Raw genomic sequence first — 24208 nt, 5'->3', positions numbered from 1 at the left:
CCTCTTTCTAAGTAAGACAACAAGTAATTTAAAATATTAGCTTTTGTTACAGCCATTACAATAGAAATTTGCTAATAATTGGATTGAGTATTTTTATGCAAATTCATCTTTTTGAGAATATAGATAGGGAGGAAAATTCTTTTATCACATTATACGCACTTTATGTAATTTTACACTTTAAAATTTCCTATGAATACCTAATATGGTCATCTACTGAGAATATTCAATATACGGGATGAAGGTAACCGGAACCACTTCGATCACTGTGCATGTCATGATTTTAGTGACAAATTTTTCAGATATAAGTTGGTTTCAAAGATGCACAGAAGGTCAAGTTTTGTTTTTTGTGAACTGCTCGAATTCAAGTTACTATTTTTAGAGGTATCGCAGTGGCTACAGTTATGCCACTTATAAACTAATGTATTTTTATATGAATAGGTTAATTCTTTTCTATATAGGATTATGAGTTGGATCGACTAACATAATAAAAAGTATATGATTTTATTTAAAAAGATAGATCTGACCTTCATATGTATTTTCGCATTCTCCTACAAAGACACTAATCGCGTCAAATTCTGTCCTCTTTGCAACCATTCAACTTTTATCTGAAATACTTTTCACTAAAATAGTGAAGATGTAGTGATCGAAGTGGTTCCAGCTGTATGACCTGTTCGTGTATGTATATACATACATTTATGCTAAGGGACTGTTTCTTGTGTGTACTTGTACCTCTCATAGGTGAAAATAAATCAACGGTGTAAAGGATCACTTACGATGGTAGAATTAAAAATTTTCGCGCGAGATTAAGAAATTATGTGCCTGTTTCTGTAAGCAATTCAGCTATCGAGTATAAGGCGATGTGACCAATTCGTCAAAAATCGTGTCGAATAAATTGTCTGTTCTTAGCCTAAATCTTCTAGATAAATGCAACTGTATGAATTTGTATGAAATATTTTAGGAGACCACATTTCTATATGTTATACGGATCCATTGTGGGGTACTGCAAACAGAAGACACCATCTTCTTAAAACAAAATTTTTTGAATGTACTTGTGATCGATGCAAGGATCCCACAGAATTTGGAACAATGTTTAATGCTTTAAAGTGCAATCGAATGTAAGTTAAGTTAAAAATTAAGTCTTATAGAAATTATTATGAAAACGAAGAATGGATTACTATAAATAAAAATATTTTCCCACTTTACAATATTGTACAGAACTGATGCAAGTACAGTAGAGTCTTCTTTATGCGAATTTATAAGCAGATATACTCTTCGGATAATGGAATTTTCTGATACTATAACAATCATTATTCTCGTGTGAAATTTCATTTATTTCAAATACAAATTAAGATTAATCGATAGCTTCTCTAAATATTGAATATCAATATCTTTTTGACTGCTAAGTCACGTAATTCTTTCAACATAAGTAATTACATCGCAGCGGAAGACGTCACACACATACAAAGCACACGCTATAGGATTCAAGAATTAACACACCTCGAAGTAGAACACTAGAAACATTTACTAGAACTAGTGATCTCAACATATTATTCACAGGAAGACCAACACACTGGCAGACGGATCTAAACAAAATTCCTGACTTGCTTAATTTTGCAGGTATAAAAGGAGTAAACGCAAACAAATTAAAAGTAAGATGGGAGCTTGGCTCCCATCATACACCGTTAATAATACAATACGCAAGCAAACTAATACTTTATAACAAATCAGAGTCGCTTTGCAATAGAAGCACCAAATGGCAAACATAAAGAACTAATCAAGAGCGAAATCAACTGCAATATTCCATTGAAAACACCTGAACGCATCGAACAGGCAGTAACAACATTGACAGAAATTATGCAAGAAGCAACAGGGGCAACTATTACTTATAAACCAAAAAAAACCAAACATCCTTGACAAAATCAGAGAAAAAAGGAAAGCGAAAGTAAAATGGCAAAAACATAGAACATGTGAAAACAAAAAACATCTATACAAACTTGCAAAGGAAATAAAAAGTAAAATAAAAGATCATAATAGTAACGAATTCTCAAAATTCATAGAAACACTCTCAGTGGAAAGCCACGAACAAAATAAAGAAGCCAATAACTCTAATCCCAGCAATTAGAAAAGCAGATAACATATGGGCCTGAAGCAACGAAGAGCAAGCTACAGGATTGTTCAACCACCTTTGTAACACATTTACTCTATATAATATTAACAACAGTAAAACCAAATATCATTGAGACGAAGATGCGCAAAATACTAGTAGCTCAACTGACAAGCACCGTACCATACCTAATACAACAGTTCAAGAAATGAGAATCATAATGAAGAAAACAAAAAACAATAAAGCACCAGGAATCGACCCAATCTATGGTAAAATCTTGAAAAACCTTCCCCCAAAAGCAATACGTTTAATCATAATAATATTCAATGCAATTTTAAGAATTCAATACTTTCCTAATCTATGGAAGTTAGCACAGATCATAATGTTAGCTAAACCAGGCAAAGACCCACAGCAAACTGTATCTTACAGAGCAATATCACTACTTCCAGTGTTTTCCAAAATAGTAGAGAAAATAATATAACCAACAATAGAACAAGAAAAATTTATACCAGATTACCAATTTGGATTCAGAAAAGAACACTCCACGATAGAGCAAAAGGCACAGGCTCGTCAACGAAATTTTACCAGCAATAGAAAGGAAACAATACTGTACAGGCCCCTTCATGGGCATTGCGAAAGCATTTGACAAAGTGAACCATGAAAGCCTCTTACAAACAATCAAAAAACACTTCCCGGAATAAATCCACCACTTACTCAAATCATACCCAAGCAACAGAACCTTTATAGTAAAAATAAAGGATGTATATTCTGAAGTAAAAGACGCTGCCTGAAGGCAGGGGTACCGCAAGGAAGCGTCTTAAGCCCAATATTATACACACTATACACGGCCGGCATACCAACAACTACCAACAGCAAAATACTGACATTCGCGGACAACACGGCTGTGCTAGTCAGGCATACTAATCCAGCAACAGTAGCTACATTACTACAAGAGCACATCACAAAAATAGAAAAGTGGCTACAAGATAAACAAATAAAAGCAAACCTCAATAAATGCCACCATATTACATTTACACTAAGAAAACAGAAACCACCAAATATCCAATTGACTGGCACGCACATAACACAAACAAGGCAAGTTAACACGTTGACGCCGGCGCCGATATTCAGGGTTTTCTCTATGATGTGGCGCCCGACTGCACGGTCTGCTTCGTACGGCTGCGCAGCGCCAGATTAGACTGTTCAGCACTGTTAATTTATAGCAAAATTACAAAAGCTATACGATTCCTGTTGGGTTCAATGAATTCCGTGGACTTCAACTAATACATTGATATAGAATAGTTTGGCAATATCAATTTGCAGATATCTATAAATATTAAGTAAAGCTGATGGGACCAACTTTGACCCTAATTTTGGAGTACTCTTTTCGATTTTTCTCAAACAGTAGAGATCTGACGCGAATTCCGACTATTGCAACGTATACCAAACAGTGCAAATAAACCAACTACTTTGCATCATTAGTCTACATCCACCTTGAGCGGTAATATTGTTCAAGGGGCGCAACCTCAAGATAACAGTTGCGCCTGACTCATCGCCGTCTAATTGATAGGTCGCAACAAGTTCTGTATCAAATTCTTACAATTAGCAGTCACTAAATTGAATTAAGGAAAGAATACATTGTATACGAACACCAATACAATATGTACATGCCTGAAACAGAAAAGGGCACCTATTACTGAGAAGTATCATGTTGGAATAGCAGAACGTTCGAATAGTACTGTATTTGGATAACGGATGTTCAGATAAAGAAGGCTCTACTGTAATAGAATTTAGAAAAGGAAGCACAATTTCGTAATTGTTTCTATATTCGCGGAGATATAGAGGATGTTTCAAACTATTACATTATATTTCGAATATAAATCTTTTAACACTTAGCCAACCGGCGCGCGTCACAATGAATTATACGTTTCCACCGCGCATTTTTCCAAGTATCGAGGACCAATATTCAGTACATAAGTAACAAAAAGGTCTAAAAATTATTTAAGTAATTAATTATATTTTGTGGTAATGATTTTATTTAACGATTTCACATATTGTTTATGCAACACATCGTGTTTAAAAGTATAAAAAAATATAGGTAATATTAAAAACGTTCAAGACGATTAAAGATAAATAACACAGCTTGAACGTGAAATTAAAAATTCATAATGCATTTTAATATTTTTCTACAATGTAGTATCGTTCGGTCATAACTCTATTTAGTCATAACGGATAGTGTAACTTTTTAATTAATTTTAACACCACTAAATTGGCGTATTTTGTTATATACTGTACATTATAAAAGCAGAAAAAGTGGCGCAATTAATTGGGAACAATTCCAGGTAAACAATAACTGATAATAACAGCGAAAAAATAAAACACGTTGCTAAAGCCAAAAAGGGAGGTCTCCCTATTCGGTTGCCTAAGTGTTAAAAAGCTTGTATCATACAATTTCATGGTTACGGGAAATGTTTACAAAATTATTTATCTCAAAGTTTAACTTGTGATGCATATATCAATACTTTATCCTTATTTGATGTAAGAACAAATGTTTGTATTTGTAAAATGTATCCGAAGTATGCCACAGATATATCCGGAAAATATTTCACATCACACACTTCTTGACCGACGTCTGTGTTTCGCTATTTCAATTTGTTATATCCCAGTTAATATTTTTTATTACTATGATATCTTCTTCTATCTGCCAACAAAACAAATATTACTAACAAACGAGGAAGATCGCTTTGATATAACTGATCAAAATGTAACATACGAGTTAAGAGAATGCGAAGATTAGAGATTCGGGTCAGATCATTGTTTTCCTTTTAAGGGGGTATTTTAGTCTAGAGGTATGAATTTCGAGCGATTTTTGAAGCTCTGTATAAACGAAACAAAAAATATTTTTACTATCCATTTTTTTATGATTTGTATCTTGATATTTTAAGATTACATAAAAAATTAACCGAAAAAGACTAAAAATTCACAAAGTTATGAGCTGGCAAAGTGGAGGTCCAAAGAAAGGGTGTCCTGGCGTGCATGATATCGACCCTTCTGGTCGTCTGAAACAAAAAAGCTGAACGGATTCTTAATTAGAATAGATTCGACTATAGGATGAACCTTGGAAGAGTCAACAAATTATTTTTTCACAAAATGGCGGCCGTTTGAAAATAATTTTCCTTTTTGGCATGTTTTTTTGGCAATTCCGAATTTTTTTAAAATAGTAAAATTAAAAATTTTAATCCGACCATGGTTGAGGCGATAGAAAAATATATAAAGAATATTCGCACCAAATCTCAAATAAATCGATTTATTGGAACTTGAGATATCGTGCACGTCAACTTGAAAAAAGTAATTTTGAGAAAAACGCGTTTAAAGTTTTGAGACAAGTTTACTCGGTCAACAGTCCTGCCCAAGCAGCCGAGATAAACGGACATGCGAAACAGTGCTTCAGTGAAAGTGCGGCAAGTGGGAAAAGAAACACACTTTGGGGATGGCGGCAAGCAGAACGGACACGTGCACGTCGCTCCGTAGGCATAACCGAAATATCTGGGTATATTAAAGAATTCGGGCGGAAAGTGCACGAAAGTGAAGTTTCTAGTGCTCCGGAATGAGTGGGAACACAAGAAATAGGTGAGCTCGCTGGTATAAAAGCGAGAGAAACGATTGAAAGTGCTGTGTGTGAAAAGTGAGGTTAGGGGCAGAGCGGGGGCCATCTTGGGTCGCGCGACCGAAGCGCCACCGTGCGGGCTACTTGGGTAACCAAGGAGTGGTGGAGAGCGCCCCCGTGGAGGGCCAGTCAGAACTCCCCGCGTCGAACAGACACGAATCGCATACACGCGGAAGGATACAGTGGGATTATACGACGACCGGCTACGTTGAAGGACATCCATCTCAAACATACATATATATATATATATGTATATTAAGACAAACACAATATGGACAAGTACTGTAAGTCAAGTAAACTTACGGCTCAGGGAGTTTCGGAGCTTCCAGGCCCCGTCGGGGATTCGAGTAGCGTCCCAGGCTCGACCCGACGGTCACCCAACGACTGGACGAACGGCGAGGGGAAGGTCGATCCCAGGGCCTCCCCTCGTTCGGTAAACACGACCGGGGACCAAGAAACATCCGCAGTTGTCACAGAGGAAAAGACGTGCACGAAAAGCACTAGAAGATACCTCGAATTTGATGAAGACATCGCGGGAATCATCGAGGATGTCGAGATGCCAATGCAGGCACTCAAGGATAAGACACCACCCACCGAAAAGGCGACCCGAATCGCCAAGGAAAAAATCTTCAAAGGTGACAAGATCACCAGATATATGAGAAAGTCCCCAGTGGAGGGGAGCGAGTGCAAGAAAACGAGAAGCCTGGCCAGGAGCCAGCCGAGGGCAACGAGGGACGAAGCGGCCAGCACCTCGGAGCTAGACACACCGGCGGAAATGTCGGACAGCGGCAGCGAAGCGGCGGCACCAAGGGAATGTCTCAGGAGGAAGGCCATGGCGAACAGAGCAACGGCCGAGACCGAAGGCAACGACGAGGACAGTATCGTCATTAAGATGAGCGAATGGAAGGCGATGACGGAAATCATCACAGAAGTCTTCCGCGAAATCCAATACATAGGTAGCAGACTCTACCTCATGAGCAAAAAGGATACCGACATCAAGAAAAGGAGGGACGCCATCAGTAAAAAAGCGATCAAGCTCCACTCGATGTTGGACGAGATGAGGCTCAAGAGGAACGCGAGGACAGTCACGGCCACCAGGATGACCACCCCTCCGGGGAGGAGTGAGGAGAAGGAAGGAAAAAGGAAGGAGATATCGCCCGTCGAGGGGAAGGGCGACACCAAGAGGAAGAGACCAACGACAGTGGAGGCCTCCTACGCAGGAGCCTGTGCCGGCAACAGCTCGGCAAAAGCGACTACGGAATGCACGGACAGCGATGTAAAGGAAGACTGGATCCCTATCCGCGGAAGGAGAGGAAAAGGAACGGACACCCCGACGGTGGTCAGGAAGGCGAACGCAGGAAGGGCGGCATTGGACAAGCCAAAGAGGCCGGAGGGACCGAAGAGGATACGTAACAGACCCGAAGCCATCCTCGTCAAAGTAGGGCAGGACAAGGAGTGGATCCAGGTCTACAAAGATCTGATGGGGGCAAGGGGGACCCTAAAAGAGAGCTGTGGGATTAGGAGGACCAGAACAGGTGACATCCTGATCGAGCTGAAAGCAGGTAGCAACGCCAAAAAGACCGCGGCGGATATGAACACAGCGCTAAGAGGCAAGGTGAGAGCGCTACCAATGCGCGACAAGACCTCCGTAGAGATCAGGGATATAGACTCGCTCGTAGGCAAGGAAGAACTAGCCAGGGAGATAGTAGAACAACTGGGCATAAGCGACATTACTGAGGTCGAAGTAAAGACCCTAAAAATGGCGCCGTGGGGCACCCAATCGGCAATAGTGACGATGCCGAAAGCCTATCTGGCCAAAGAGGGGGCGAGCCGGAAGATCAGAACCGGCTTGACGATAGCCTCGATAAAGGCACTACCCAATGTGGTAAGTGCTTCAGATGTCACATGTTTGGGCATATCGCGAACAAGTGCACGGCGATAAGCCCTGGAAAGGAGATTTGCAGGAAGTGCGGAGCCAAAGACCACACGATAGCTGCCTGCGTCAACGCACCCTGCTGCTCCATCTGCAGCAAGGAGAAAGGAGTGAAATTTGACCACGTAACCGGATCCCTGGCTTGTCCAGAATATAGAAGGCGGTTGAAAGCGAGTAAATGAGGATACTGCAGATAAACCTCAACAGATGCAAGCTGGCGCAGGACATGATGCACCAATGCGCGATCGAACTTAGGCCGGATATAATAATAATTTCCGAGCCGAACAGGCAGCTACCGCACTGGTTTAATGACACCAAAGGAGACGCCTCGATATGGGTCACACTCCTCAATGGCAAGCTGCCTGATGAAACAACGGAGGTCAAGAGCGACGGGATAGTGGGCGTCCGCGTTGGCGACGTCTTCTGCTTCAGCTGATACCGTTCGCCCAACATAAATAAGCCAGCATACTGCAAATACATAGACACGCTGTCTGCTATGACGAAGAGCGTTGCAAGAAGACACGACAAGGTCGTTGTGGCCAGAGACTTCAACGCAAAGTCAACCTGTTGGGGAGGATCGACCACAGACAAGAGAGGGAGAGTCTTAATGGAGGCACTAAGCGGCCACCGGGTGTTTCCATTGAGGCTCAAGGAAAAGTACACCTTCTTCATGAACGGGAAGACGAGCTTCCCCGACATAATAAGCGTATCCAACAAGGTCAGCGAGATACACGCCGGAAGCGCGGTCTTGGACAAATACTCGGCCTCGGACCATCTGTACGTGCTCCACAGGTTTAAGACGAGGAGGACCCGAACCGTATCGAAGTTCTACAGGTACGTGACCAAGGACATGTCGCCGGAGGAGTTCCTGAGCAGATTCGACGACACACTGAAGAAGGAGGACCTCAACGCGGCTATCGGTGAGGATGGGGCCGAGCCCTTGCAGAAGAGCATCGAAGGTACGAGCGAAGGGATGCTAAGGAAGTCGAACGGTGCGGCGAGCCGCAAGTACGCGAACTACTGGTGGAAACCGATGATCGCGGAACTGAGAGCGCAGGCGCACAAAGCGCTCAGGAAGGTGACGAGAGAAAGAAAGAAGAATGCCGGCAATACCGAGCCCCTCGTCAACGCCTACAAGGAGATCCGTAGGCAGTTAAAAAAGGAGATCGTCTGTAGCAAAAAAACAGCTTGGGCAGAATACTGCAAGATACTGGAGAGCGACCCTTGGGGCAAACCCTATCGCACGGTCATGAAGAAATGTAAAAGCAAGGGACCAACAAACGACATGCCGATCGACATGGTTAAGGCAGTCCTACAGAGGCTATTCAGCCTGGGACACGGACCCCCCCCCCCCCCCCATTATGAGGGCCGCCAAGAGGCAGAGACCGAAGAAGAAGGAGATATTAGCCTCAGCGTCGCCATCGGCGAAGGCGATGTCGTCGATGCCGCCGGAAGAATGAACTCCGAGAAGGCTGCAGGAGTCGATGGCGTGCCGGGCGAGATCGCGAAGCTGGTAGCGAGTCGCAGGAGCGAGCTCGTGACAAGGGCGTTCAACGGCATCACCGAATCAGGAAGGATCCCAGACTGCTGGAAGACGGTCAGAGTAATACTGCTAAGGAAACCGGGAAAGGATCCCAGTCTCCCCAACGCGTACCGGCCGATAGGCATACTCCCAACCATGAGCAAGATCTGGGAAAAATGCTTTAAGAGGATCATCGAGAGATGCACCGGGACGGACCCGTTCCATCGGAGGCAATATGGCTTCAGAAAGATGAGGAGCACGGTAGATACCATCACGCAGGTGATGAAGGTTGCCAACATCTGCAAACAGAAGAAGGTAATATGCGTGATGATCACCCTGGATATTAGCAATGCCTTCAATTCGCTCAGCTGGAAGAGCATATACGAGGAATTTGACAAGAGGAAGCTGCCATGGAAGGTCAAAAGGCTAATCGGCAGTTACCTATCCGGAAGGAGGATCATCGTGAGCAACCAGCACGGCACGGTGGAGCACGAGGTGGCGGCGGGAGTTCCGCAGGGATGCATCCTCGGACCATTCCTGTGGAACTTGGTATACGACCGGTTGCTCGAGAGACTCGACAACATGCCAATGGTCAGAGCAACCGCCTTCGCGGATGATCTGGCCATCACATGTTCCGTCGGGAGGAACGAAGATGCCTCCGTCAAGGTCAACACGATGCTAAGGATCGCCAACGATTGGTGCACGAGTGTCGGGCTCACCCTGGCGAGAGAAAAGACGGAAGTCATGCTCATCACAAGCTTGCGAGTGCCGAGAGTGGTGAAACTCAGGTTGGGCTCCTCGGACATCGAAACGGTCGATCGCATCAGGTATCTCGGAGTCGTCATCGACTCCAGTCGGAGGTTCGGTGCGCATATCGAGATGGTGTGTAACAGAGCCGACAAGTTAATAGGAGCCCTTGGGGGAATTCTACCCAACATCAACGGGCCGCCCAGCCTGGCTCGTAGGCTCTACTACAATGTGTGGGAGTCCATCGTAACTTACGGAGCACCGGTGTGGGCTAGAGCAGCGAATACCGATAAGAACAGGAAAAAGCTGAAACGAGCACAACGAACGGCCCTGTGCATAACAACGACGGCATACCGTACCGTCTCCCACGCGGCACTTTGCGTGTTGACCGGGAATCTCCCGATTTACATAAAGATAAAGATGCTCGGAGAGACCTACGAGAGGAACAAGATCCATGGGTCCAGGATTGGCACGGATGACGGCTCCAAGCTGAAGGAGGAACTGGAGGCGAATCGCAAGAAGGCCCAAGAGGACTGGCAGAAGGAGTGGAACAACTACAAAAAAGAAAATATCACAAAGAAGCTAATACCGAGTGCGCTGCTATTTACCAAAAAGAAGATGGACATCGATCACCACACCATGCAGCTGCTAACCGGGCATGGGAGCTTCGGGGTCTATAGGAAAAGGATGGGCAGGGACAGCGACAGCAACTGTCTCGACTGTGGAGACCCGAACGACGATGCAGAGCACGCCCTCTTCGCGTGCCCGAAGTGGACGGACAGAAGGATCGAGCTGGAGAACGCTCTGGGAGGGAAGATAGACGTGGGCAATCTGATCGCCACGGTGACCGCCAAGGACGAGAGCTGGAATAAATTCAGGCAATTCTGCAAGACCGTCATGTGTCACAGGAGGGTGACAGCGAGGGCCTGGGAAGAGGCAAGGAGGAGAACGAGCGTAACAACAACGAGCGGAGCAATGAGGGCAAGAACATGGAACAACGAAAAACCGCAGAAGGAGACCAGCCCAGTATTCTGAACTGGCTGAGAGGACGACATGAGCAGTAACTGCCCGAAGAAGTAGATACAACGGGGCACGAAAGGACAACCCTGATGACTGCCGACAGGTTTTACCGAGGTTGTCTGCCCTCTAAGCGGAGGAAGAAGGAGGAGGGGTTTTTAGTGGGTATGGCAACGACATCCGACCGACTCCCACATAACCCAGTGATGCGGGTCACTGGGCATGCGTAATAGCATTTTCCCCTCCCCACGCAAAAAAAAAGTGGGGAAAAAAAATAGTAACGTCAACGCCCATCGCTAAATGGTGGAAAATACAAATACCAAGAATAAAAATTACAAGCAAAGGCGAAACATATTCTACGAATAGAGCTACAAGCATAACAAACCCAAGACAATCGCTAAATGAAGAACAGGAGTATTCAATTATAAATGAAATAGATATGGAATCAATACAAAACAATTATGAGAATAAAACCAACAATGAACTAACTCATCAGGACGAAAGCTGGAAGGTGGCAACTTGCAACAAAAAAAGAAAAGTAACACCATGCACAAGCAGTAGGAAAGCTATAGTAGCAAATAAGCAACAATGGCTACAAGAAATCAATCTTCGAAACTCCTTCAGCACACTGCCAGAAGAGAAAGTAACAGACCCAGTTGAAAAACCAATAACCCGCATCGCTAAACCACCACCAATCTACATAGATGCTCAAATAATAGACCCCCTCATTGAACTACTAAACAACACGGCAGGAAAAGAAAATTATAGCATAAAACAACTAAAAGTAGTCCAAGTCAAAGTTCGGACCAACACCCCAGAAACATTCAGAAAAGTGACAAAAGCACTAAAAGAGAAAAACGCGGGGTATCACACTTACCAGCTCAAAGCCGACAGAAGTTTCAAAGCGGTAATCAGGGGATTACACCCAAAAACAAACACAAACAACATATGCGAGGAACTAGCAAAAATCGGACACCAGGTAAGATCAATGAACAACATAACCAGATACGATACTAAACAGCCATTACCGCTATTTCTAATAGAGCTTGAACCTAAAAACAACAACAAAGAAATATTTGAAATTAAAAAAGTTCTAAACACAATAGTAACAGTGGCGCCACCAAGACATAAAAAGACATACCGCAATGCATACGGTGTCAACAATATGGACACACAAAAAATTACTGCAACAGAAACCCGGCGTGTGTCAAATGCGCAGAAACGCACCTAACAATAAACTGTCCATACGTAGGAAGAATAAACGAAGTAAAATGCTTCAACTGCAATCGAAACCACCCAGCTAGCTACAAAGGCTGTGTAATCAGAAAACAACCGCAACGTAAACTGTTTCCGCCGCTACGAAACAGGGCGTACAATAACTTACAAGCGCAACAGGATAGCACAGAAACTAAGACAACTCCAAATTCACAGCACGCAATGAACACTAACCACAGTAACACCAACACCTTTGGTAGCTAAAGCTCTGCTCGGGCAACCGAGGTAAACAGACGTGTGTAATCAATCATGTGCTCCAGTGAAGTGATTCAGAGAAGTGTTTCAAAGTGAAATAAAATTAACGATTAGTAATAGTGAGGGGAAGTCCAACAATGCAGCAGCAGATACCAACAATTAAAATTGCAACTGAAAGAGAAATGTATTACATAAAAAGGTCGGTAGATTTACCAGGCCTATAGCAACAGCAGCAATGTAATAATAATCAAAACGACATGGTTATAGAAGAAATGGAAGAGCAGTGGAGGCAGGAGGAGTGCAGTCACGATAACGAAAGATGTTACCAGGACGAAAACTGGAAAACGTAAAATAACTCCAGGAACAAGTGCCGCAGGAAACTTAGATACAGAAAAGCAGCGATGGCTACAAGAATTACCATTAAGAAACTTCTTCAGCTCATTAACTGAACAGTCGCCTTAGGTAGCAGCTATTTAGCTATTTAATCCTAAGCCAGAAAAATTGTGAAACTTCTGATTGATAACAGGTCATAGGACTTTTGCGTTCTATATAATAATACTTTTACCTATGGAAAGATTCCCTAAAAATAAAAAGAGATCTGCCTATTTCTTATTAAGAAACCGAGGAGGGAGAGTTGTTTTCTCCCCATCCGATTGCCAACCATCAGAGATCTTCTTAAGCATTATGTAGATACGGGAATGTGTAATTGAACCCAAATTGTCTCGCTCTGGGGCCTGATAGTCTTGCAAATTTTCAAATCGGTATTAGAAAAAGGAGAGGATCCATTTTCACAAAGTGGCTAAGCTTGCGATTTATTTAATCGCATCCTATATTTTATCCGCATCCATATTTTAAATGAATTTCCTTATTGTGTCATCATATAACACAGTACTACATTCAATGTATATCTTTTTTTTGCGTGGGGAGGGGAAAATGCTATTACGCATGCCCAGTGACCCGCATCACTGGGTTATGTGGGAGTCGGTCGGATGTCGTTGCCATACCCATTAAAAACCCCTCCTCCTTCTTCCTCCGCTTAGAGGGCAGACAACCCCGGTAAAACCTGTCGGCAGTCATCAGGGTTGTCCTTTCGTGCCCCGTTGTATCTACTTCTTCGGGCAGTTACTGCTCATATCGTCCTCTCAGCCAGTTCAGAATACTGGGCTGGTCTCCTTCTGCGGTTTTTCGTTGTTCCATGTTCTTGCCCTCATTGCTCCGCGTAGTTGTTGTTACGCTCGTTCTCCTCCTTGCCTCTTCCCAGGCCCTCGCTGTCACCCTCCTGTGACACATGACGGTCTTGCAGAATTACCTGAATTTATTCCAGCTCTCGTCCTTGGCGGTCACCGTGGCGATCAGATTGCCCACGTCTATCTTCCCTCCCAGAGCGTTCTCCAGCTCGATCCTTCTGTCCGTCCACTTCGGGCACGCGAAGAGGGCGTGCTCTGCATCGTCGTTCGGGTCTCCACAGTCGAGACAGTTGCTGTCGCTGTCCCTGCCAATCCTTTTCCTATAGACCCCGAAGCTCCCATGCCCGGTTAGCAGCTGCATGGTGTGGTGATCGATGTCCATCTTCTTTTTGGTAAATAGCAGCGCACTCGGTATTAGCTTCTTTGTGATATTTTCTTTTTTGTAGTTGTTCCACTCCTTCTGCCAGTCCTCTTGGGCCTTCTTGCGATTCGCCTCCAGTTCCTCCTTCAGCTTGGAGCCGTCATCCGTGCCAATCCTGGACCCATGGATCTTGTTCCTCTCGTAGGTCTCTCCGAGCATCTTTATCTTTATGTAAATCGGGAGATTCCCGGTCAACACGCAAAGTGCCGCGTGGGAGACGGTACGGTATGCCGTCGTTGTTATGCACAGGGCCGTTCGTTGTGCTCGTTTCAGCTTTTTCCTGTTCTTATCGGTATTCGCTGCTCTAGCCCACACCGGTGCTCCGTAAGTTACGATGGACTCCCACACATTGTAGTAGAGCCTACGAGCCAGGCTGGGCGGCCCGTTGATGTTGGGTAGAATTCCCCCAAGGGCTCCTATTAACTTGTCGGCTCTGTTACACACCATCTCGATATGCGCACCGAACCTCCGACTGGAGTCGATGACGACTCCGAGATACCTGATGCGATCGACCGTTTCGATGTCCGAGGAGCCCAACCTGAGTTTCACCACTCTCGGCACTCGCAAGCTTGTGATGAGCATGACCTCCGTCTTTTCCCTCGCCAGGGTGAGCCCGACACTCGTGCACCAATCGTTGGCGATCCTTAGCATCGTGTTGACCTTGACGGAGGCATCTTCGTTCCTCCCGACGGAACATGTGATGGCCAGATCATCCGCGAAGGCGGTTGCTCTGACCATTGGCATGTTGTCGAGTCTCTCGAGCAACCGGTCGTATACCAAGTTCCACAGGAATGGTCCGAGGATGCATCCCTGCGGAACTCCCGCCGCCACCTCGTGCTCCACCGTGCCGTGCTGGTTGCTCACGATGATCCTCCTTCCGGATAGGTAACTGCCGATTAGCCTTTTGACCTTCCATGGCAGCTTCCTCTTGTCAAATTCCTCGTATATGCTCTTCCAGCTGAGCGAATTGAAGGCATTGCTAATATCCAGGGTGATCATCACGCATATTACCTTCTTCTGTTTGCAGATGTTGGCAACCTTCATCACCTGCGTGATGGTATCTACCGTGCTCCTCATCTTTCTGAAGCCATATTGCCTCCGATGGAACGGGTCCGTCCCGGTGCATCTCTCGATGATCCTCTTAAAGCATTTTTCCCAGATCTTGCTCATGGTTGGGAGTATGCCTATCGGCCGGTACGCGTTGGGGAGACTGGGATCCTTTCCCGGTTTCCTTAGCAGTATTACTCTGACCGTCTTCCAGCAGTCTGGGATCCTTCCTGATTCGGTGATGCCGTTGAACGCCCTTGTCACGAGCTCGCTCCTGCGACTCGCTACCAGCTTCGCGATCTCGCCCGGCACGCCATCGACTCCTGCAGCCTTCTCGGAGTTCATTCTTCCGGCGGCATCGACGACATCGCCTTCGCCGATGGCGACGCTGAGGCTAATATCTCCTTCTTCTTCGGTCTCTGCCTCTTGGCGGCCCTCATAATGGGGGGGTCTGTGTCCCAGGCTGAATAGCCTCTGTAGGACTGCCTTAACCATGTCGATCGGCATGTCGTTTGTTGGTCCCTTGCTTTTACATTTCTTCATGACCGTGCGATAGGGTTTGCCCCAAGGGTCGCTCTCCAGTATCTTGCAGTATTCTGCCCAAGCTGTTTTTTTGCTACAGACGATCTCCTTTTTTAACTGCCTACGGATCTCCTTGTAGGCGTTGACGAGGGGCTCGGTATTGCCGGCATTCTTCTTTCTTTCTCTCGTCACCTTCCTGAGCGCTTTGTGCGCCTGCGCTCTCAGTTCCGCGATCATCGGTTTCCACCAGTAGTTCGCGTACTTGCGGCTCGCCGCACCGTTCGACTTCCTTAGCATCCCTTCGCTCGTACCTTCGATGCTCTTCTGCAAGGGCTCGGCCCCATCCTCACCGATAGCCGCGTTGAGGTCCTCCTTCTTCAGTGTGTCGTCGAATCTGCTCAGGAACTCCTCCGGCGACATGTCCTTGGTCACGTACCTGTAGAACTTCGATACGGTTCGGGTCCTCCTCGTCTTAAACCTGTGGAGCACGTACAGATGGTCCGAGGCCGAGTATTTGTCCAAGACCGCGCTTCCGGCGTGTATCTCGCTGACCTTGTTGGATACGCTTATTATGTCGGGGAAGCTCGTCTTCCCGTTCATGAAGAAGGTGTACTTTTCCTTGAGCCTCAATGGAAACACCCGGTGGCCGCTTAGTGCCTCCATTAAGACTCTCCCTCTCTTGTCTGTGGTCGATCCTCCCCAACAGGTTGACTTTGCGTTGAAGTCTCCGGCCACAACGACCTTGTCGTGTCTTCTTGCAACGCTCTTCGTCATAGCAGACAGCGTGTCTATGTATTTGCAGTATGCTGGCTTATTTATGTTGGGCGAACGGTATCAGCTGAAGCAGAAGACGTCGCCAACGCGGACGCCCACTATCCCGTCGCTCTTGACCTCCGTTGTTTCATCAGGCAGCTTGCCATTGAGGAGTGTGACCCATATCGAGGCGTCTCCTTTGGTGTCATTAAACCAGTGCGGTAGCTGCCTGTTCGGCTCGGAAATTATTATTATATCCGGCCTAAGTTCGATCGCGCATTGGTGCATCATGTCCTGCGCCAGCTTGCATCTGTTGAGGTTTATCTGCAGTATCCTCATTTACTCGCTTTCAACCGCCTTCTATATTCTGGACAAGCCAGGGATCCGGTTACGTGGTCAAATTTCACTCCTTTCTCCTTGCTGCAGATGGAGCAGCAGGGTGCGTTGACGCAGGCAGCTATCGTGTGGTCTTTGGCTCCGCACTTCCTGCAAATCTCCTTTCCAGGGCTTATCGCCGTGCACTTGTTCGCGATATGCCCAAACATGTGACATCTGAAGCACTTACCACATTGGGTAGTGCCTTTATCGAGGCTATCGTCAAGCCGGTTCTGATCTTCCGGCTCGCCCCCTCTTTGGCCAGATAGGCTTTCGGCATCGTCACTATTGCCGATTGGGTGCCCCACGGCGCCATTTTTAGGGTCTTTACTTCGACCTCAGTAATGTCGCTTATGCCCAGTTGTTCTACTATCTCCCTGGCTAGTTCTTCCTTGCCTACGAGCGAGTCTATATCCCTGATCTCTACGGAGGTCTTGTCGCGCATTGGTAGCGCTCTCACCTTGCCTCTTAGCGCCGTGTTCATATCCGCCGCGGTCTTTTTGGCGTTGCTACCTGCTTTCAGCTCGATCAGGATGTCACCTGTTCTGGTCCTCCTAATCCCACAGCTCTCTTTTAGGGTCCCCCTTGCCCCCATCAGATCTTTGTAGACCTGGATCCACTCCTTGTCCTGCCCTACTTTGACGAGGATGGCTTCGGGTCTGTTACGTATCCTCTTCGGTCCCTCCGGCCTCTTTGGCTTGTCCAATGCCGCCCTTCCTGCGTTCGCCTTCCTGACCACCGTCGGGGTGTCCGTTCCTTTTCCTCTCCTTCCGCGGATAGGGATCCAGTCTTCCTTTACATCGCTGTCCGTGCATTCCGTAGTCGCTTTTGCCGAGCTGTTGCCGGCACAGGCTCCTGCGTAGGAGGCCTCCACTGTCGTTGGTCTCTTCCTCTTGGTGTCGCCCTTCCCCTCGACGGGCGATATCTCCTTCCTTTTTCCTTCCTTCTCCTCACTCCTCCCCGGAGGGGTGGTCATCCTGGTGGCCGTGACTGTCCTCGCGTTCCTCTTGAGCCTCATCTCGTCCAACATCGAGTGGAGCTTGATCGCTTTTTTACTGATGGCGTCCCTCCTTTTCTTGATGTCGGTATCCTTTTTGCTCATGAGGTAGAGTCTGCTACCTATGTATTGGATTTCGCGGAAGACTTCTGTGATGATTTCCGTCATCGCCTTCCATTCGCTCATCTTAATGACGATACTGTCCTCGTCGTTGCCTTCGGTCTCGGCCGCTGCTCTGTTCGCCATGGCCTTCCTCCTGAGACATTCCCTTGGTGCCGCCGCTTCGCTGCCGCTGTCCGACATTTCCGCCGGTGTGTCTAGCTCCGAGGTGCTGGCCGCTTCGTCCCTCGTTGCCCTCGGCTGGCTCCTGGCCAGGCTTCTCGTTTTCTTGCACTCGCTCCCCTCCACTGGGGACTTTCTCATATATCTGGTGATCTTGTCACCTTTGAAGATTTTTTCCTTGGCGATTCGGGTCGCCTTTTCGGTGGGTGGTGTCTTATCCTTGAGTGCCTGCATTGGCATCTCGACATCCTCGATGATTCCCGCGATGTCTTCATCAAATTCGAGGTATCTTCTAGTGCTTTTCGTGCACGTCTTTTCCTCTGTGACAACTGCGGATGTTTCTTGGTCCCCGGTCGTGTTTACCGAACGAGGGGAGGCCCTGGGATCGACCTTCCCCTCGCCGTTCGTCCAGTCGTTGGGTGACCGTCGGGTCGAGCCTGGGACGCTACTCGAATCCCCGACGGGGCCTGGAAGCTCCGAAACTCCCTGAGCCGTAAGTTTACTTGACTTACAGTACTTGTCCATATTGTGTTTGTCTTAATATACATATATATATATATATGTATGTTTGAGATGGATGTCCTTCAACGTAGCCGGTCGTCGTATAATCCCACTGTATCCTTCCGCGTGTATGCGATTCGTGTCTGTTCGACGCGGGGAGTTCTGACTGGCCCTCCACGGGGGCGCTCTCCACCACTCCTTGGTTACCCAGGTAGCCCGCACGGTGGCGCTTCGGTCGCGCGACCCAAGATGGCCCCCGCTCTGCCCCTAACCTCACTTTTCACACACAGCACTTTCAATCGTTTCTCTCGCTTTTATACCAGCGAGCTCACCTATCTCTTGTGTTCCCACTCTTTCCGGAGCACTAGAAACTTCACTTTCGTGCACTTTCCGCCCGAATTCTTTAATATACCCAGATATTTCGGTTATGCCTACGGAGCGACGTGCACGTGTCCGTTCTGCTTGCCGCCATCATTTTGAGTATCATTCAATGTATATCTGTACATTAACTTAAAGTTACCAACAGAAGATAGTATGTACAACATACATATACCGTAATTTAAGTTTTCCCTGTACTTTTCCAATAAATTTATAAATTAGGAATTTTCGGAATGGTATCTAGTAGAAAAATCGGTTATTCCCATCTACCTGTAAACGTCTTCCATCGATGTACTAGATGAATTAATATTTTTTCCGGTTCTGCGACGACTGTTTTATTGAATTTTTCCGTATTTTCACCAACTTCCGACATGAGGATCCAACAAATCTTTTCTTCCTCCATCAGATTCTTACCTAAACGAAAGTATCTTCCTAACGGATTGATAACCTCCATTCTATCTAATGCAGGAGTCACAGACGAATTTTGATTTAAATATAAAACGTAAAAAGCCAAATAGTAAGCTATGTGTTCGAGCTGCGCGTGACTTTTGTATCTTTTCTCGGTAAAAGTCAATATAGTGAGACTTCCAGTATCTGAAGACCTATTATCAGAATAATTTATTATTGAGACGTTCCACCACCCAAACGTATCATTAATTACACAATATTTCTAAGTATGTCCTTCTATAATTTCATATCTTTCTATTACTTTAGTGTTGAGGTAGAGCGCGTTCAGAAGTCCACAAGAAAGTGATCTTCAGACATAATAAAGTCTTCTTATTTCGAAACGTTTATGAACCGTTAATGGACCTTCTTTTCTTGTACGTGGAGAAATCCTCATGGACACTCCGCTGTTGCTAATAATCGATAACAGCAGAGTAATGTCGAACTCTTACCGACTAAAACTCCACGATGCCCATCCTACGCGTATGATAGGAGTGCTCCAGGAACCTCTTATGAATTGTCTTCAGTTGTACCCCTTTCCCCCGTCCTCTTGTTTGAGCCAGTTTTAATGATTCTCCGACTGTTGAATTTGGTGTTAGAGGGGGGAGGGCATTGTCCCTAGCGCTATCCCCCCTTTTAGTCGTGGTCCGTTGAGACGACGATGGAGCGGCTCCAGACCGCCTGACCGCCATCCCCGTCCATCGCGTTATCCTACAAGGGTGTGAGTTTTTCTTTCTCTCCCTTTCTGCTCGTTCCTTTGCGAGCATAACTCGCTCGCAAAAGAGGCGGGCAGCCTCGTATTCCTGTGGCCCGCTCAGCATCGCTTGTACAATCGCCGAGGGGGATCAATCTTTTACCTATGACGTGTCACAGGGTGTAGCGGGACAGCTCCCATGCCGGACAAAGCTTCAGCGTGTGCTGCGTCGTGTCCCTACCCTCCCCGCAGTGGTGATAGATGTCCGTCTCTCCCGTCTGATTTTCCTCAGTTACTCGCCGAATACGTCGTGTCCCGTGAGCACCTGGATCATCCTATAGGTGAGCGGGAGGTCGCGGCAGCTTCTCCATGTTTCCCAGTTTGGAAGGACCGCCTCCGCGTCTCGATGTTCGCCTCTCTCGTTGTTCAGCTGGGATCGCCACTGATCCCACGCGTCCTCCTCGGCGATTCCTAAGACGTTTGGGGCCAGCATGACATTAATGGACTTAAGTGTCTTGAGACAGCGGTTTCCAACCTTTATGCTACTATGCTTCTCCTAAAAAAAAATTTCTTTCCGCGCCTCCCTACCTTTTACTTTTTTAACAGATATAATAATATAAACACGTTTTAAATAATAAAAAAAGTTGAAAACTACAATTAACAGAATAATAATAAAATTTTGCTATAACATATACGTGCTTTACAATATGAAGTTTTATTTATTTGTAGATATTATGGTATGAAAATTAATGTTTTATTAAAAAATGTTGCCGCCTCCCCTGGCAATACTCCGCGCCTTCCACGTTGGAAACCACTGTCTTCAGGTATAAATAGGATGATTCAACGCAGCTCAAGCTATTAACAAATTTATTAGATATAGCAGTAAAAAAAAAATATGAAATCCATAAATGATTTTAAAAATTTATATTATATTGTATTTTTTGTAATTGTTCTTGAATTATTCTTTTTGAAAAGTGGAACGATAATGATAATAAAACACGCGTGTTCTACCATCCACAAATTCCCTCATTCAAGCAGTCGTCACTCCATTAATTTCCTCCATAAATTCGAATAATGGAAATTCTACTATCCAAAAGAGCTTGTAATTCACGCTTCAATCATACTTCGAAGCTTCTTCGTCTAGATTGCTGTGAAATAATTTTTGTTGGCATTAATAAATATTATAACGACAATCTTGAAGAAGTGCTCTCAGAGGTTATGGCACCTGTTATTGATAAAAGAACGGTTAGCATCAGTGGCGTAAGAGTGGAGTAAGAGTGGAAATAATGTTCGTGTGGCGCGTTTAGAGTAGAAATTCACAAGTTAAGATCTTTAAACAGAGATTTATTCAATGAAAATAATATGAATAATAATAGTGATACAATAAATACAACAATACTAATATAATAAACTGAAATGACAAGTATTTGAATGATAATGATATAATATTGAAAGTTTGAATACGGAAGTTTATAATATTCTGAAACGTTTTCAATATGTACGATAATTGAGATGCTTAAAATCTATCTTATTAATTAAACTGACTGCGCATGTGCGACAGGCTTTGTAAATAAAGCTCAAACTCAGTAAATCCAGTAAGTTTTATTGAACAACATCGCTACTAAGAAGCTCCGCTCCTCGCTAGATCATTAGACGTGGAACGAATCTTAACTCAACCTTAAATCAACATTAGATTTATCCCAGAGTGTGTCCTTAAACCAAAAGTGTTCCTTCGTTAGCTAATTTAATCAAGTTGATCTTGAGAGCTCTACACAGACAGATAAAACCGGATCAGGCAAATTCTAGGTGATTAAGCTCTTCGCGAGCTCATTAAACTTGAAGCGAATCAACCGATTATGAGTCTCTTGGTTTCTCAAAGATCTAGTCTCTAAGTCGGTTCTTGAAGCCACTAATCAAGGAACTGAATCGAACTACCAGCCCCCTATTTATGCTTGATAGTCGTGATTATGCGGTGCACTCACGTGGATGCGCAGTGTCTGGCCTCGAATATATTTTGTTGCTAATTTTTTATAAAAAAATATAAAAAATAAACGCGAGCTTATATTAATAATAATCCTGATTTAATCTTAAAGAAAAATACATAATTTAAACTAAAATACAATTTTTTCTAAATAAAAATAACATAAAGTAGTCATTTTTATATTGATGGTCCAGGAATGAGAGTGGCAACGTTATAGTACTTTTAAACTAAATCTATGCTGTGGCTTATTTGGAATATGTTGCGAAGTGGCTGACGTACAATGTCAGACACTTGTAAATAAAAAAAATTAATTTTACAGCAAAAGAGTTGCTTTCAGAATCTATGATAATTACACGCTCTCTTGAAAAGTACTATGAGCTCTTAAAGTCTTAAACACTTTCTCTTTAACACAAAAATACTACGAAAAGTTGGGGAACATTATTTTTCAAATTATTTGTATACAAGAATGATTTTATCTGTTTGCTTCTTTCCAGGAATTGTCCAGGATACATGTTACCAAAAACTTTTTTTGAACAGGAACAGGATTATATATGCAAAATTTGTGAATCAATTGTTCCTTATGCGGAAATTGAAAAAATATTAGAAAATATTGGTATATACCTTTCAACCATGAAGAAAAATGACATTATTGCATGTAACGAATTTATAAGTCGTTACGAAAGTACTCTCCACCCAAATCATTTTTACAACATTGATGTAACGATTGCTCTGGCTCAATTGATTGGACAACAAACTGGAGGATTAGCAGCAGTAGAAAAAGATCTTCTCATCGAGAAAATAGAATTATGCAAAAAACTGGATAAATTGCTCAAGACACTCGTTCCTGGTAATGTATTTTATTTAAGAAATGATAACTAACGACAATTATTCCATGTTACCTTCATTTACCTTACTCATTTCTGACAAATTCAACGAGTCTTATGTGTTAAAATTAGCTGATTCACTTCACCATAGATACGCAAAATACTCAAATACAAATACATGATGGTAGGATTTCAAGGAATTCTTGGAAACATTTTGTTATTTAATTTGTTTACTCGATTAATATTTTCTGATGCCACCGTTGTTATTGTTATAGGAATTTGACGGAGGGATCAGGGTAATTTTTAACAAATTATAATGTATTTAATACAACCGTATACCTGCCCGTCCAATACTTTCACAGAAACCCCCGTACTTCTTTACCTTTCCTTCTGAGTGTGTATTGCACATTGCTTAGGGCAGTTGAGAATTTCCCTCTTTTTGAAAATATGCAAATATTTGCAAATATATATAGAAATTGCACACCCTAGAAAGAATGCGAAATAGTACCAAATTCTTGTTGGTTAGGCGTCAGGGATCCCCGGGAGATGAGGGTAATTGTACAATTTCCAATTCGCCGTTCTCCACTCTCTCCTCCTCGGGTATCGTGATGATGAGCGCGCGCATAACCTAAGGTTACTTTCGAGCTTTTTAACTTCCTGGCTAGGTCGGAGTTTAACCGAGTACATCATGTCATTTCCGCTCATTTTTAGCCATTCCTTCTCCCAGCACTACGAATCTCTTCTAGGTGTAGTCTACTTCTCTATTTCAAAGTTTTTAAAATATACCTTTTCTTGATCAGTTCTTTCCCACCCATCTCAATCTCCCGTGTCCACCAGTATATAATGTTTTTAGCCTTTAGCTTTGTTCTCTTTCTTTCCATAGTTTAGCTACATGTCTTGACCATAGCTTCTTTTTTTAATCACCTCATGGAATTTTCGAGTACAAAGTATTAATGTTTCCTTTAGTCCTTTCCTCCATAAATAATCAATAAATAATGACACGTCATGGAGTTTATCTACGCCGTTCTTCTCAGTGGCACTCGGATTTCACATTAGGTTCTTTTAGTTCGAACTTCCCGTCAGGGGAAGTGTCCCACCCCTTCACGTCAGGGTCGACCGCAAGTGACTTCATTTTAGTAATAATAAGTATGTATAATATATAATATAATATAATAATAATAATAATATAATAATATATAATAATAATAAGTAATGTATAATAATAAGTAACTCCAGTTGTCATCATGATTACCTCTTCAATAATATTTTCCGTCGTCAATAGCGTGCCGACATAGCTCCCCAATTTGGTTCTGCCGAGGATCCACCTAGGACAGTGTCACAA

General features: G+C 44.3%; 1 protein-coding gene across 1 annotated transcript; it reads left to right on the top strand.

The window, feature by feature from the left end:
* On the top strand, positions 1 to 22921 carry LOC125386766. Its single transcript, XM_048413895.1, has 2 exons — positions 1 to 1115; positions 22537 to 22921. The coding sequence occupies exons 1-2, from the start codon at positions 1087 to 1089 to the stop codon at positions 22919 to 22921; spliced, it is 414 nt and encodes a 137-aa protein (XP_048269852.1). The 5' UTR covers positions 1 to 1086.
* Positions 22922 to 24208: the final 1287 nt, after the last annotated feature.

This window comes from Bombus terrestris, chromosome 17 (genome assembly GCF_910591885.1).
Source record: "Bombus terrestris chromosome 17, iyBomTerr1.2, whole genome shotgun sequence".
In the NCBI taxonomy this organism is placed as follows: domain Eukaryota; kingdom Metazoa; phylum Arthropoda; class Insecta; order Hymenoptera; family Apidae; genus Bombus; species Bombus terrestris.
The sequence above is the reverse complement of the archived record's forward strand: the minus strand, read 5'-3'. Positions and strand labels throughout refer to the sequence as shown.

Bases quoted from the DNA above. Each gene is read 5' to 3' on its own strand.
- LOC125386766 (XM_048413895.1), top strand. From the start codon at position 1,087: ATGTTTAATGCTTTAAAGTGCAATCGAAT. The intron at 1,116-22,536 runs GTAAGTTAAGTT...GCTTCTTTCCAG, and splicing joins GCTTTAAAGTGCAATCGAAT to GAATTGTCCAGGATACATGT.